The 16,245-nt window shown below is 44.7% G+C and overlaps 4 protein-coding genes across 4 annotated transcripts; 2 read left to right on the forward strand and 2 right to left on the reverse strand.

Annotated features, from left to right (window-relative positions):
- Positions 1–964: 964 nt before the first annotated feature.
- Positions 965–1,939, forward strand: GLRG_10920 (3-hydroxyacyl-CoA dehydrogenase; the record flags this gene model as incomplete). Its single annotated transcript, XM_008101594.1, has 1 exon — positions 965–1,939. The coding sequence occupies one exon, from the start codon at positions 965–967 to the stop codon at positions 1,937–1,939; it is 975 nt and encodes a 324-aa protein (XP_008099785.1).
- Positions 1,940–3,982: 2,043 nt separating this feature from the next.
- Positions 3,983–6,553, forward strand: GLRG_10921 (OPT family small oligopeptide transporter; the record flags this gene model as incomplete). The annotated part of the gene is made up of 4 exons (XM_008101595.1): positions 3,983–4,299; positions 4,360–5,844; positions 5,909–6,377; positions 6,485–6,553. The coding sequence occupies 4 exons, from the start codon at positions 3,983–3,985 to the stop codon at positions 6,551–6,553; spliced, it is 2,340 nt and encodes a 779-aa protein (XP_008099786.1).
- A 550-nt stretch (positions 6,554–7,103) lies between these two features.
- Positions 7,104–8,469, reverse strand: GLRG_10922 (uncharacterized protein; the record flags this gene model as incomplete). Its single annotated transcript, XM_008101596.1, has 3 exons — positions 7,104–7,917; positions 8,059–8,227; positions 8,343–8,469. The coding sequence occupies 3 exons, from the start codon at positions 8,467–8,469 to the stop codon at positions 7,104–7,106; spliced, it is 1,110 nt and encodes a 369-aa protein (XP_008099787.1).
- Positions 8,470–9,983: 1,514 nt separating this feature from the next.
- GLRG_10923 (uncharacterized protein) lies at positions 9,984–11,447 on the reverse strand (the record flags this gene model as incomplete). Its single annotated transcript, XM_008101597.1, has 2 exons — positions 9,984–11,283; positions 11,398–11,447. The coding sequence occupies 2 exons, from the start codon at positions 11,445–11,447 to the stop codon at positions 9,984–9,986; spliced, it is 1,350 nt and encodes a 449-aa protein (XP_008099788.1).
- Between the last annotated feature and the right edge of the window lie 4,798 nt (positions 11,448–16,245).

Raw genomic sequence — 16,245 nt, forward strand, 5'->3', positions numbered from 1 at the left:
ATACTACTATAAGCAAACCACTGATAAGTTGACGCGTTTTTATTTCCAATGCCTAGTAGTAACTGAAAGTGGTGAAAAGTAAAATGGACATGAGTCCGCTTGCATTATTTTGGCAAACCACAATGTTCATCACAGCATCCGTACTTCGTGTCAATCAGAAATACAGAGATACCGGCACCAAACATCATCGGCATATGTGCGCCAGTGTTATGTGGATTGACTACAGCCTTTGATCGCAAAACGTACATCTCTACACTTAGCCATCTATGATGAGCTCAACTATTCAACGTACTTGGAGTATGATTGCCTAAATGGCACATGTTGACCAAATCAATAATTTGCGTCACTATACACGATGGAAAATCAATGATTTCAGTTGAGATGCAACACCCAGTGCTCGCTATTTCATAATCATATTTCCCCGCGTTTAGGCGGCAGCGTAGTAAAGAGACAAATGCAACCTGGGATACATAGTCGAAGCTTGCACGTTGTTCCGGGGTGGCCCGTAGCTCGATGCCGATAGCAAACGACACCCCGCCATCGATATTACCAGGCGAAGCCGAGAAAATCGTGTGCGAGCCAAGCGGTATGAATGGTGTTTTCGGGCGCAAAAACTTATAAATCTAAGCATTCCCATCGTTGTTCGTATTGGTTATTTGCTTTAAAGTTGACATTGAATGCATAGTCAATACATCTGTCTGGGGATAGGCAGTCTACCCCACATGCACAAAGGGTGAGGGGTACTTACGGCCAAAACACTGGACTAGTCGGAATTCCGTGGGGGATCGCACTCATCTTTGCATCAACCAAGGGTCTCGTAGATTCCTTACCTGATATTCTCCCAAGGCAAACATCTTTCCTTGATATCACTCTTCATGCTGGGCTGGACGACAAACTTGCCATCCACACGACATAAGAAGTTCCATCTTCCTTCTCTTTGATAGCTTCGCAGCCCTCCACAGCTATGTCCGAACGCCCGACAGAACAGGTGGCTCTCATCGGCCTGGGAGCCATCGGCATCTCATTCGCGGCCCTCTACCTTCGTTACACGGAGTACAGTGTCAGCGTATATGATACTCGGCCTGACCTAGAGGCGCATATCTCAACCGTACTGCCTGGTTACGTCGACTCTGATGACTCCTCGCTAGGAATTTCGCATCTCCGAGAATCCAGACGCCTCAAGATTTGCACCACACTCGAAGAAGCATGTCACAGCGCTACCATTGTTCAGGAGCAAGGGCCCGAGAGCTTGAGTTTCAAGCGTTCCATCTGGCCCAAGATTGAAAGCGCATCGCCTATCAATGCCCATTTCTGGAGCTCAACTTCCGGCATCGCCGCCTCACTACAGAACCAGGACATGATCGACAAGGCTCGTCTGCTTGTCGTTCATCCATTCAACCCGCCACATATACTGCCATTGCTGGAGATCGTTCCTTCTCCGACGACCAGCCCCAAAGAGGTTGATTTTGCCAAGAGATTCTTTGCTGAACTTGGTTCCGGTCATCGCCCAGTGGTGATTCGCAAAGAGCTGCCCGGGTTCGTAGGTAACCGCCTGGCTTTTGCGCTTCTGAGAGAAGCATTTTCCTTGGTTCAGCAAGACGTGGTCAGCGCGCAGGACCTAGACACGATAATGGAAGCGAGTCTAGGACCTCGATGGGCCGTCCAGGGTGTTTTCAAGTCCTATAACCAAGGCGGCGGTGTTGCTGGAATAGAATCGTTTTTGAATAATCTTTCAGGCACCATACAAGATATTTGGGATAGTTCGAAACCTGTAAGGTTTGCCGAAAAAAGCAGAGAGCCATCCCAGAGACACGACGATGGAGATTGGGAGAAGAAGGTTGTGGAACAAACCGTTGAGGCATATGGCATGCCCACTCCTGAACAATTTCAAGAGCGAGATGTAAAACTGAGGAAGGTTTTGGAGGCTCAAAAGAAGTGAACATTGAAGAGTGGTTCCTGTTGTTGTCAGTTCCCAGTTTACCCTGTTTATCATATGCTCTCCAGCGTTGAGTGTTTGGGTTGTTTCGAACTGTAGCAAAATGTCAATCAGAAGGATTTGCTGCACAACTACATGTTAGCATTTTCCGGACTCAAGTCTTTTTCTTGGATATACAGACAAAGCCATTAAGAGGGCATCGGTGGGACACTGCAGCTAATTTACGTACGCGCATGCGTGACTACCGGATAGAAGATTATATTAGGCTGACTTCAATTCATTTAATACGTCTGATGTAAGGCCCGTGAAAATAATTTTTCAGCCTTTTCATCCTAACATATGGTAACGCGTAACTAACATCAAGGCACTCTCGTTGTCTAGCCTGACCACTAATGCCCTTTAGGCAATTTTCTCGTTCTCAGGGTGACAGATTCCCGACCCTGTCCCCCTACGCTCATGATATACCTAGCCTTTCCGGTCTTACCCCTTCCATCCCGTAAAGCCGCAGCTCTTTCAGGAACCAAAGTTACATGGCTACCCTTGCCTTCCTATGTCGTTCCTCATACAGGTCTCTTTCTGACGTCTTGTTGAAGATGATCCTACCTGGATCCGTGGCTAGCAACGTTCTATCAACAGTCCGTCATGTCTAAGCCAATGCAGTTGGCTTCAGACCCGGTTTCAGAGCTATTAGAAGATGAGGGGGACTACCCCGAGCCCAGCACGCCGCTGCTAGAATAAATTGGCTTACCTACGCCAATTGTTTCGACATCTTGTCTGTGGTCAACTCATTGAGAAACTGCGATAGAAGCAAGGTTTTGACGTATGAAAGGGCGACCCTTACATATACACTCAAGTCCGCAGAGCGGATTTAAAATATCAATCAAATCTCAGCTTCGTGGAGGGGTACAAAGCGTGACTCCATCGGGATATTGCGGTACGTAAGTCTGAAGCCCACCCATTCAGCGAAGCATATGCACCATAATGGTTATATACTGAATCAGCCGTGACTGGTTTAAGCTGGCATTTTGGTCACATAGCTTGCAGTAGCTGTTTTATATTCAACAGAAACAACAGGCTGCAAGGCTGCCAGACGCGTTGACCAGTAACATTGTGAACTGGCACAGATAGTCAGTATAGGAAACCATGTACAGGCAGACCTAGTAACGCAGAGCAGTAAGAAGTAAGCAAATGAGGATTAGCAATTAATCACAATCGTCGCATGTTTTCATGTTGATTATACCCGTCAGATGGCCAAACTTATCGCTTCACTTGCCTGAACCCCGACCCAACTGGAAGCACTCGGATAGAACAAGCCGTTCATGCTCCAGCAGTGATCCCGGCGAAGCTCGGAGTTTTGGTCCGGTTATCCCTGCTCACCGGATGACGACCCGCGGCAACACTCCCGACATATCTAGCATCCGTATATTTTGTAGTCAAATGTTACCTGTCGCCTGCAGAGCCAGTTGGGGAGTTCGTTCTTCGGTCCGTTCAATGACACCTTATCTTTAGGCGGGGTAGAAAAGGCTCATTGGAGCCGGCGCCGTTACGCGATTGCAACGTGCCCTGATTCCAGGGAAGGGACTTTTGGGTTCAACACCCACAAGATGATTAAGCATTGCCGCGTCGGGACAAGACATGCTTGTCAGGACGATAAGCGGGCAAGGTTCAACTTCAAGTTCCACCCCCCTTTCCGGGAACAACGGCGCCACCTTACCCCCAAGTTTGGGTCTAGGTAGATAACGCAAACCAACGGACGCATTGCGGAGTAAGTTTCGATAACAGAAGACTGGTGGTACGTTACGGTGGGATATCCCGGTAACCGCATCACGAAAATAGGTGGCTTAGTGTTTTTTCTTGGGATAACTTCTGAAATTGAGTTCAGCTATTTGCCTGATATATAAAGCTTGCCTTTCCGCTGTCCCTGACCAGCCGGCTGCCAGCACCTCGTGATTCGAGAAATCCTGTCGTCACTGCACCGATGAGATGTACTTACTTCGATAAGTGACTGGAAGATTACAGCCGAGGTACAGTCACAAACTTGTCAGTATGGCGGACGATAGCAAGCATGGCACAAACGTCTCTCAGGCGCCGACAGATCGAGGGAACTTCCAAAAAGATCACCAATGGAGCCCCGACCTCTCCCAAGAAAAAGGCGATATGACCGAGAAGCCCCGTCAAAACGGAGACGCAGATGAGGTAGTTGTCGGCGGTTTTGCTCTGGACGAGGACTCGCCTTACGAGGAGGTGCGCGCTGCCGTCCGCAACACCGATGGCGAGGAGGTCGCGAACACGGTTCGGGCATGGATCCTGGGCATGGTCTTCGTGACAATCGGTAGTGGTCTCAATATGTTTCTCAGTATGAGGTACGATGGAACAATGAGCTCAACAATGTAGACCATCTTTTGTTAATCGTGTACCTACAGGAGTCCTGCCATCAACTTTCCATCCATCGTCGTCCAGTTACTGGTGTACCCAATTGGCTGCCTATGGGCCAAGGTCATGCCAACCAAGGTGTTTAACACCTTTGGCGTCCAATGGACCTTTAATCCCGGGCCTTTCACGATTAAAGAGCACGTCGTCATTACCCTCATGTCCAACGTCTCCATTGGCTACGCGTACAGCACCGACGCCCTCCTCGCGCTACAGGGAAAGCCTTTCTACGACATCAACCTGGGATGGGGCTTCCAGCTTCTCTTCACTTTGAGCTCCCAGCTCATCGGGATTGGCCTTGCCGGCCTGTGTCGACGGTTCCTTGTGTGGCCATCAGCTATGATCTGGCCGAACCAATTCGCCAACACATCTCTGTTTTATGCTCTTCACGACAAGAGCAAGAGCGAGGGCACCCACAGCAATGGCTGGATCATCAGCCGCTACCGATACTTCTTTTACGTTCTTGGCGCAATGTTTTGCTACTACTGGATTCCCGGCGTGCTCTGGCAGGGCCTATCCGTTTTTGCCTTCGTCACGTGGATCAAGCCTAATAACATCGTAGTAAACCAGCTATTCGGGGGGTTCACAGGTCTTTCTCTGATCCCAATCACTTTTGACTGGACGTATGTATCTGCGTATCTAGGAGACCCTCTGCTTTCGCCGACGCATACGCACATCAACGTGCTGATTGGACTCTTCACCTTTATCATCATTCCAACAATTGGCATTGCATACTCAGGCGCACTCTTCGCGGAATACTTGCCCATCAACACATCGCAAACATACGATAATACGCAGGGTCGATACAACGTCAGCAAGATCTTGGGCCCGGGGCACACCTTTGACGTCAACAAGTACAAGGAGTACTCCCCCCTCTTCTTGCCGCCCACCTTCGCCCTCAACTACGGCCTATCATTTGCGGCCCTCACCGCGGCGATCGTTCATTGCGTGTTCTTCCATGGCAAGGAGATCTGGTATCGGTTAAAGGCCGCCCGCAATCAGGAAGCAGACATTCACCTGAAGTTGATGCGGAAGTACCGCGACGCGCCGGAGTGGTGGTACGCCGCCCTGCTCGTCATAGCGATTGGGCTTGGACTTGCCACCGCTGAGGGCTACGACTCCCAACTCCCATGGTGGGCGTTTTTCGTTGCCAACTTGCTGGCCATGATTTTCGTCCTCCCGACTTGTACCATTCTGGCCATCTCCAACCTAGGTCTCGCCCTGAATGTCTTATCACCCTTCTTGGCAGGCTTCATGATTCCGGGGAAGCCGATTGGCGTCATGATCTTCAAGGTGTACAGTACCATCACTCTTGGTCAGGCGCAGACGTACACCGGCGACCTGAAGATGGCCCATTATATGAAGATTCCACCCCGTATCACCTTCTGGTGCCAAGTAGTAGCCACAATATGGGCCGTCTTCGTGCAGATTGCGGTAATGAATTGGACGCTGGGTAACATTGAGGACTGCTGCGCACTGTAAGTTGCCATATATTGGTCTCAGTGATAAGTTGAGCCCCTCCCCATCCTAACTTGTTAATAGGTCGCAGCATGCTCACTTTACCTGCCCAAACGGGAGAGCATTCTTCTCTTCTTCGATCGTCTGGGGTGTGATCGGCCCGCAAAGAATGTTCGGTGCCGGCTCCATCTACCAATATTTCAACATATTCTGGCTCATCGGAGCATGCTTGCCCATTGTATTCTATGTGCTGGCCAAGGTTCTCAATCTCAAATTCGCCAAGACACTCCATGCACCAGTCATGCTTGGCGCCATGGGATGGCTGCCACCAGCAACGCCCTTGAGCTTCTCGAGCTGGGCCATTGTCGGCCTCATATTCAACCATGGCATCCGTAAGAGGTTCCGCGGTTGGTGGCAGACGTACAATTACATCACCGCGGCTGCGCTGGACGCGGGTCTCATTATCAGTACGATCGTTATCTTCTTTGCGATCACGTTCCCCAACGTCACGATACCGCAGTGGTGGGGAAATGTCGATGTTTACAACACCTTGGTAAGTTCCGATAGGCGCATCGCCGTGCTGACCCCATGATTGTGAAGCTTTGCTGTCAATCCCCTTCATGGAGAGCTCATTTTGGACTGACCGTGCCTCGCATGCAGGACTCCACCTACGGCGCCATTCTGAAGACGGTAGGGGAGAATCAGACTTTTGGCCCGGCCAGCTGGTGAAGGATCGTGAATCACACTCTGCATGACGATGCGGGCCGCTGCGGTTAGCGCATTCGATGGGAAGCATCGATTGCTGCCCAAGATGCGACCCAAGCAGCCGCAACGAGGAGAGCGATCAGAAATGAATTCCCTCGAACCGTCACCCTCCGCTCGGTATCAATAAAACAAGTTGGAGATAATGAGAGAGAGAAAAGAAAAAAAGTCGAACTTTGCGGTTTGATCATTTCATTTCTGTACATTTATTTTTTGGTTGTCGTCTATTGCCAATACTGATAAATCAAAGCAGTTAAAACAAAATATAATCGTACTCCGTGAATGCTAGTGGATTCTCGTTTCGTTGTTTGTTGTTGATGTAGTTGCGGCGATGAAAAGGCATTCGATGCATGGAATCATGATAGGTGTCATAACAGAATATAAAAAATAAAAAAAAAACCACATTGGAGCGAGCAGCCCTTTCAGGCACCCGAGACCGACCCTGGACCAACGCTGCTTAGCCTCCCGGAAAATAAGCCCGATTTAAAGATGCGTTTCTTCCCTCCCTTGTCGGACTTCAGTCCATTTTGGCCGTAGCGACGTCGTACATGGACCCCGTCTCGTGCTCGGAATGGCGATGACTGCGTGATCGCGGGAGGTCGATGCGTTGCCGGTACGGCCGGGAAGCCCCATCGACGTGCTGGTCGGACATTTTCCTCGGGAGATCTTCGCCTCTCAGCGGAGGGACTTCCCTGCGTGAATGTCTCCTCTCTCTCGAGGCGTAGGAGCGGATCGACGACGCATCGTCCCGCGGGGGCGAAGGCTGCTGGATCGGCATCGGGGAATCCATCGGAGGTAGTGGTGGAGCAGGAGGGGGCGGGGGAGGCATCTCTGCGCTGATGAGGGATTCTGGCTGTCGCTTTTCGATGACGGAGGCGGTCTCGTCAGGCATTAGGAAGACGTCGGGATGGTCGGGGTCGCTCTCACCCTCGGGTTCGTCGTCGTCCTGACTGCCGCCGTTCACAACGCTGGCCTCGAGCATCGCGCCCTTCTTATCGACGAGCTTGCCTTCGCGGTACTGCTCCAACGCCTTCTTGAGGACGTGTCGCATGACGGCCTTGTTCACGTTCCTCCGAACACGGTCGAAGTACCTGGTAACGTCGCCTATGACCATGACCTGGGCATCGTGGTCGATCTCGAGCACGTCGGCGTAGTTCGCGCGGGAGTTCTCCTTGACGCGGAACTTGCCTGGGCGCAACTGCATGCCGACCGGCGAGAAGGGGAGTCGGTCAAAGGGCGGCGTGCGGTCATTTTCATCAAAGACGTAGCCCTGCTGGCTCGAGTCGATTCCGGGCTTCTGAAAATCGTTCTTGGTGGGGGTGGAGATTGGCCTGGGTTGGTTCACAGTCGGAGATTAGCGACATTTGCCGAGGAGGGGGAGGGCGTGCGCGATGAGGGGTAGAAAGGGCGTAGAGGCCAACATCGTCAACCCATTAGGGACCGCGAGAGCGAACGGAAGCTGGAGAACTTACACACACACGCAGTGATGCGGAAAGGTGTCGCTATGTCGTAGGACGATGAAGCGAGTGTAGCCAAGGCATTTCCACTCCCACTCAAACTCGTGCGAGTCGGCCCAGAGGAACTCGAAGACGTCTCCCACCTCGCACCTCGAAGCCGGGCCGATGTCGTAGCCTTTGCGAGCTATGTCATTGTCTCAGTTGTTAGCGAAACAAAAACGCCAGTCGCATGACGATGGCAAAACCAGCAGATAGATCGCCGGCCATCCCGCGGGCTTATGTGGGTGGTTTGGACTCACCCAGAGGGTGCTCATACGAGCTGTCGTGCGTGCCTATGGATGCATCGTCCCCGTTCCCCGAGTCACTCTTGGTGCTCTTGGTACTCTTACTCCTGAAAGTCGAAAAATCTCGGTTCCCGATCACCATCTCTTGCCACACATCCCAGAAACAAGAAAAGAGGAAGGAAGGTCAAAGGGAGAGGGATCAAAAGGTGTTGCTTAAGGGTTCAACAGTAGTCTGGCGGGGGAGAGTTCAGGAGAGACGATGGGTCATTGCAGCATGACAGGACTGGGGGAGGGCCAGATGAGCGGTGGGATGATGCAGTACACTAGTTGTGTTAACCCAACCCCGTGAGAGCTACGAACAGACGAAAACAAAGCTGGGGCTGCTGACTGGACTGCGTCTTCCTGGGGCCACCTTGGACAGCGTGAAGATAGTCAAGGCAGGGCGAGCAGAAAGGAGGGAGCGAGGCGAGGGTCGTGAAGAGCGGTCGGTCTCGTCTCACCTCGTCTCGTCTCGTCAAACGGGTGACCCGTTGGCAAGACCAGCACCGCAACCCAGTTGCTCCCTCTTTTCCCGCCACGTCGCTAAAATGGATCATGCGTGGTGTATGATGCCCAACCTCCACCGCCATGCGTCGTCTGCGATATCAATGGCTGCGGTGAGGGCTTCTGTCCCCACCCGCCGCCATTCCAACCAGACATGAGTTGTTCCAGAGCCCCCCAAGGGCATGCTTGGGAATCCGCAGCGCGGGTCGGGGGGGGACGGGACCCGTCACCGCCATTTCGGGACGGAACATTCGCCGGCATTCCGGGTGCTGATCAATCATTCTTTATTGCCTTATCGTTGTAAGGCAGAGACAGAGCAAAATATGTGACCCCTTTAAAGCCCTCGTGCGCGCGGGGGGGACTCAACGCTTGGCATGCGTTTCCAATAGCTGTTTCTTGATAAGGCGTGGTAAAGCCAAACCACGATGTCCCTTTGCCTTGAACCAGCATAGTTGAGGGGGTGCGGGTGCAGCCGCCGTGCTAATTATCGGCTGAAGAGGGGTTGGTGCGCCTATTAATAGGACTAACCTGATGGTCCCTTGCGTAGGAAAGTTCCGATCGAAGGAAAATCAAGATCTTGGGCGAGCGTGCAATATACGAGACAGCCGAGCCATCCCAGTGCCCGAGGAATGCCTGTTGCAGTCAAAAGTTCACGATGAATAGCTTCTCTCCTTCCATTTCACATGAGAAGTTGCTACCTGACTTGCCTAGCAATGTCGTGTGATCCGATCTGTATCGGTGCCTGAATGCTTGCCCAACTCTGTCGCACAACGCTCTGCAGTGACCAGGGTCTCACCTAACCGAGATAGATGTGTTGAACAACGCAACTGGGCTGTCAAGTGTGTTGTTGATTGTGTCATCCGCAAAATCCCAAATTGAGAGCATTTGTACGATATACATACTAACCAAGCCAAGACCAGGAGGTGATGGAGAGAGACCCCCCTCCATTCCAATCCGGCTCGTCTCTCCCGGCCTGACTGGTTTATCTTCCTCTCACGTCCCTCACGTCTCCGATTTTGATGATTCCTAGCACAAGACGACCTGATCGCCGCTACCGGACGGACATTGGGCATTATGTCGTTGAATAATGACTATTCCTCATGGCCGAGATGATCAAGGACCGTGAGCCGTGAGATATATCAGCTCTGCTGATTCCACCTTGCATCCTCCAATCTTGGCAGATAGGCAAAGATTCTCCTTTGGAAGTCCCGGCAGTGGCATCATTCCCAGAGACCTCAAGCGAGATTCGAGGTGATAACATTTTGTCATGACCAGGGAAATCGAGGGAAAATAGCCCACATCGATTGTGAAATAAACATCTCCCGCAAACAGTTTTTCAGCTTGATGGCTGCGGGTGCCAATCTTTGCAAACACTGTTTTATAAGCCTCTAGATGCTTGGAATAATCATAATCATCGCCTCCGAAGGCTGTATTAAGCCAAATCCGACAGGACTCGTAACGTAATGACAGAAAGAAATTCAATATGTCAATTGCTTTTTTAACCTGCTGACTGGGTTCGTCCACCGGCGAGGAAGGGCGAGTTCGGTAGTCGTCATATAGAGATTTCCATATGTCCAGTGATACTTCGAGGCGGGCCTGTTCAGCTAACAGTTTTGGAGGCACCAGCGTGCGTTTTTCTGGCCGTCGGCGGTAAATGTCACCATTACGCACAAGCCGTAATGTACGAATGAGAATATCATCAATCATGACTTGAGCATCGCACATCGTCATAAAGCTGGTAGGCATGGGATGTTCCAGTCCTTGTAGGTCCGGGAAGGCTTCTGGGTTGTCTCCGTGTACAAACGCGACAACACTTACTCGTTTGAACAGGGGCAGGAGATGCTCCCGGGTCCACGCGTAGTTGGTGACGGTGTGCTTCATAAGCTGGAAGCCGTGTTTGCAATGTGTCATGGCGGCGTCCCGGTTTCTCTGGATAAGCTCGACGGTGATGAAAAGAAGACAAACAAGCAGAACCACCGGCTGGCGTTGTTGTAATGTGTCCAATTTCATGCTCCTCAGGTCGTGAATTGCAGCGTTGTAGTGCTGTAGAGCAAAATCCGCATCCTGGATGCGTAACTGTTCGCCTTCCCTGGTGCGATGCTGTAGCCATTCGGCGATAGAGCTGATAGAGATTACAGCGTGACGTGCGGCAGGTTCGATACTGGCGAATTGCATGACCAACTTAGGCCAGAACTGGGGGCCGATAGCCCCCGACATGAACGGGGCCGCTTCTTGACAGAAGTACTGCAGGGCTCGGCCTTCTCCGGGCTTGCTTGCGCCAGGGAAGACTCGATACGGACGACAATGTTGGGGCTCGGAGCTACTAGCTGGAATGTAGCCGTCGCAGCGGCGACCGGCGGCCGTGCAGCGGTTACACGACGGCTTCGCTTCGTCGCACTTGACCCTGCGGATTCTAAGGGCAATGGATTAGGCCGTTGTTCCATTTAGAGACTTTCCACGCCCAAGTAAGTCTTCGAAGTGTACTCCGTAGAACCTTACTAAAACCACACGGCTTGATTAAACTCACTTGCAAGTGATGCACCCTGTTCTAGCCTTTCGGTTGCCCTTTCTGGCCATTGCTGATCTTTTCACAGGCTGCAGACCCCACAAGCCGGCGCTATCCCGTAAGCCAAACTGTCACAGTAACTGCGGCGGCTACGCTGTCTTGAGGGCGTGAACGAAGTATCGCTTGAACATTGAACGGCGAGAAGAGTTCGATCAAAGGCCAAGAAATATGTGCATGGAAAATAGCCATATCTGAGGGTCTTCGGCTTGTTATGGCTCCCATGGTTCTGCATGACATCGAGGGCTAGCCCCAGGGTGTGTGGGATGGCCGAAGGAGTCGACCATCTCTTTTCATTCCTTGCTGCCTAGGCCAAGTGGACCAGCGGTTCCCGGTACCAGTGTCAATTAGCATCAGAGATCGATTTCTCGAAATATCGAGATCGGGTCAGCGAAATCCTGATATCGAGACAAAAATCAAGCCAGAGACGGAGAGATAAAACCAAGAAACTCGTCGCCGTACTGGGGCTTGGCGGAAATATGATGGGGTTTTGGCTCGGTTGTCTTGACTAAAGCTTTGGTACCAATTTTGACATGGTACCTTGGTTATCTATGGTTTCTGTTGGTTTCACCAGGATAGTGATACGGTTAACCGTACGTATCAATAGGCAGTGACGAATAATAGGGGTAAATACTGGTTCTGAATTATGCGTAAAGAAGGAAAACTATTATGGGATTACGCAGCGAATTCACTGCGTAATATCCCTGTGGATCTAGTAGATCTATAGCGAATTAGCTGTAGTTATTCCGACTGATTAGCGTTAATCTATATTACTAATATCTAGGCAATAGTTAATATTATAACACTAGTAACCTTCTAAAGTGCTATAAATTATCCCTATTTTCTAGTTATTTATAAAGGGCCTAAAAACATAATAAAAATAAAAGGCTAAAAAGTATTTAATACTTTTTATATATATAATTTATTATATATATAAAACCTATTTATTTATTTATATCTCTAATTAACTACTATTAATTAACTGCTTTAGCGCTTTATTAGGTAATACCTTTATAAATCTATTTACTAGGTTATCCTCTCCTTATATTTATTAGATCTTATAGATTTTATATTACTTATATAACTAATAAAGCACTATAATATTAATTATAAGTTACTTCTCCTTAGTAGTACTAAGCTTTATAAAGTACTTATAGAGGGAGTATAAGTTAGTATAAAGAATTATTAGGATTTATAGTAACTTAAAGTAGTTAGTAATTATTATAAGTATAGTGCTAATTATATAAGTAATATTAGTACTAGTAACTATACTATAGACTTTAGAGGCTAGTATACTATATATAACTCTTTTATACTTTATTAAGCTAAAGTAAATAATATTACTAGTAAGTATAAATTTCTTATTATTAGTAGTAGGTTATATAACGTTACTTTTATTAGTAAGTATAATAATAAAGCTAAGTTATAAGGTAAAATTATAGTTATTTATAAATAAGCTGTTAATAAAGATAAAAAGCTTTATAGTTATAAGGTTAATTAGCTAAAAAAGTAGGCTGTAGTTAAAGTAACTTATTTACTACTTAATCTAGTAGTTAAGAGCCTTAATCTCCTCCTTTATAGGCTTTTAGTGTTATATAGTAACTAAATAGTTAAAGTAAGCCTTAGGTTAGTATATTAACGTAATATACGCCTTATAGGCCTTTTACTAAATAAAGTCTTACTTAATAGTAAGTAAATTTATATTAATAGGCTAGAGCTTCTTACCTTAATCTTTTTAGTAAAAATTTATTTTACTATTATAGCTAAGGGAAAGCATACTACTATTAAAGGTAATAAAATTATTAATAGTTAATAGTTACTTAGGCTTTATAGTAAAAGTTACCTTCTTAAGCTTCTTCTCCTTATAGGTAGAGAATTTATTATCTATAAGGCTAATTATATTATCTATTTATATACTAATAAGGCTAAAATCCTTATTATTAGCTAATAAAATAAGTAGGTAGAGGTTAAAAGTTAATAAATTTATTTAGAGATTCTCTTTATAGTAGTAGTTATATATAGCCTACTAGTAGGTGCCTGCCTTAGTAATACTATAAAGTAGCTTTATTACCTTTATAATAAAGTTACTAAGGTAAAAGTAGTAAATTTATATAAGAAGTCTTATAAAAATAACGTAGTTAAGTAGTATTATAGATTAGGTATACGCCTAGGTAATATTACGTAACTAGAGGTAAAATTATTAGAAGTAAGAATATCTCTAAGTATTCTTATACTTCTTTATCTTATATTTCCTCTATTATAGAGGTTATATATATATAAGATATATATATTAATAATCTACTTACTTAGTAGATTAATATATATATTAATTACATAAGCATGTCTAATTATGTAATTAACTAAAGATTAGAGAAGGTACTAGAATGTCTAAGATCTCTCTAGATTATACCTTCTACCTCTGTTATTCCTATAAGGTTATTGTTTTAAGTTAGGGTTATTTACTTAAGGTTATTATGTTACGTAACTAAGGGTTAATTTATAAGCAGCTTACGTAAGTATAAAATATTCTAGTAAGCTGTATAGGTCTATATAAGGGCTAGAATTCTTCCTGTTTCTAGTTTCCTTTTCTTCTCTCTCTAAGCAAGTAAATAGTTAATAATCTAACTACTATACTCTCTTTTAACTATATATCCTTATATCCTCTATTTATCTACCCTAGGTATAAGCATTTATATCTCCCTTTTATCTTATATTCTTACTTCTATAGGATATATCTTTATATAAGAGATATACTCTCTTATATTCTCCTAAGCTAGAATTCTCTATCTAAGAGACTAGCTTACCTATTATACTAACAGGTTATAAGCCTAGGTAATATACCTAGGGTATCTTTATTACTATAAGAGTTATATATACTCTTAAGTAGCCTATTTATTTATCTATTTATAAAGTAGATCCCTTATACTATCTTTTCTTTATAAGAATATTAAGGTAGAAAAAGTAAGCCCTTAGTATCTCTTATAACTAAGAGAAGTATTAAATATCTACTATAGATAAAGGCAGTATAAGTCCTACTATAGGCAGCATAAGGTCCTTTATCTAAGAGGTAGCATAAGTCTTAATAGCAGCTATAAAATCCTCTAGCCGCCTATATATCTTATATATATAAAGATATATATTTATAAAGAGGCAGAAAAAGTAAGACCTCTATAGGTTATAAGAATATCTATTTAAATCTAGTAAAATACTAGAAAAAATAGCAGATATTATTAAGGCTACTACAGGCTGTTTATTACCTCTAGAACAACGTCTCTAGGGTATAAAGAATTAGAATTCCTAGATTACTTCTATTTATCTCTTTTTTAAGCTATTAAAGCTTAATACTTATTTTAAAGAAAAGATAAGATATAAGGATATCTCTAAAGAATAAAAAACATAAGCCTTATTAATTATAAAGTAGAATCTTGAAAAAGATCCCTTATCTTTAGTATTTAATTTAAAGGATCCTAAGGATACTTTAAATATACTAAAATTATCCTATAAGGGAACAGGCCCTGTTCTAAGGTAACAATTATACTTAGAATTTTACGCTATTAAATTAGAGAATTATAATACTTTAAATAAGTTTATTAGCTTTTTTAAAGGTTATATCTCTAAATTAAATAACGTAGGGGCTAAAATAGAAGATATAGACTAAAAAACGGTCTTTATAGCTACTTTAAGTAGCTATTTTCCTGTTTAGGCAGAAAGATAAAGAAGTGCTTTAAGAACTAAAGAGCCTCCTTCTCTAGAAGCCCTTATTAACAATATATTAAACAAAAACTAGCATAAAAATAATACGCCTATATCTAATAATTATAGTAAAAATAATAACTTTTCTAATAAAGGTAATTCTACTAAAGAATATAAGAATCCCTTTAATAAGGATAAAAAACCTTATAAGTAGGGAAATAAAGGGTATAAAAGACCTAAAGAAAAGGTTAATAACCTAGATTTAAACCTACAGCCTTTTAAAGGCAAAGAAAGGGCAACTTTTATTATAAACTAACAAGCTAACTAGCCTCTAGAAGAGGATATTTAAGAAGGTAAATATTACACTTATAAGGCCTATTATAACTATTTAAACTAAAGGAACAAATAGTTATATGATATAGGTTTAACAGTCTATATATTAAATAATAAGGACTATTTCCTAGACCTATTAACTAAAGAAGATATTCCTTTAGTTAATATAGAAGCAGGACCTATTAAACCTAAAGGAATAGGAACTATTTTACTTCCTATTTACTTTAAGGGGGAAATTAATTATATAAGGTTAAAAAATACCTTATATATACTAGAATTTCCTATATCTATATTTTTAGGCCTTTTACACTATAAAGGAGGTAGATTCCTTATTAATTAGAATCTCTATAATAGTAATAAAGAACCTTTTGTAAATATTAATATTATAAAAAGAGGTTTCTACTTAAATATTACTTATACTCCTAAAAATAATCTTCTATATAATATAGAAGATAATAGCCCTTCTTTATCTCTAGAAAATACTAGAGAAAATATATCTTTTAATATAGAAGATAATACCTCTATAAATTAAGAAAAAGAAGAGGTATTTACTATAACAGAAGAATAGCATTAAAATTAGGTTATCCTTCTTATCCTTACTTAGTTAAAACAGCTAAGTTAACTAAGGGAATTCCTTTATAAAAATTAAAAGAAGAGGACCTATACTGTCCTAACTATATAAGCTCTAAGTTAACTAGGCAACAGCCTAAAATTAACTATAATAGAGCTACTTTTCCCTTAGAAAAAGTATATATAGATACTCTTAAAATTACCCCTATATTTATT

Source organism: Colletotrichum graminicola (assembly GCF_000149035.1).
Source record: "Colletotrichum graminicola M1.001 genomic scaffold supercont1.69, whole genome shotgun sequence".
Classification (NCBI taxonomy): Eukaryota; Fungi; Ascomycota; class Sordariomycetes; order Glomerellales; family Glomerellaceae; genus Colletotrichum; species Colletotrichum graminicola.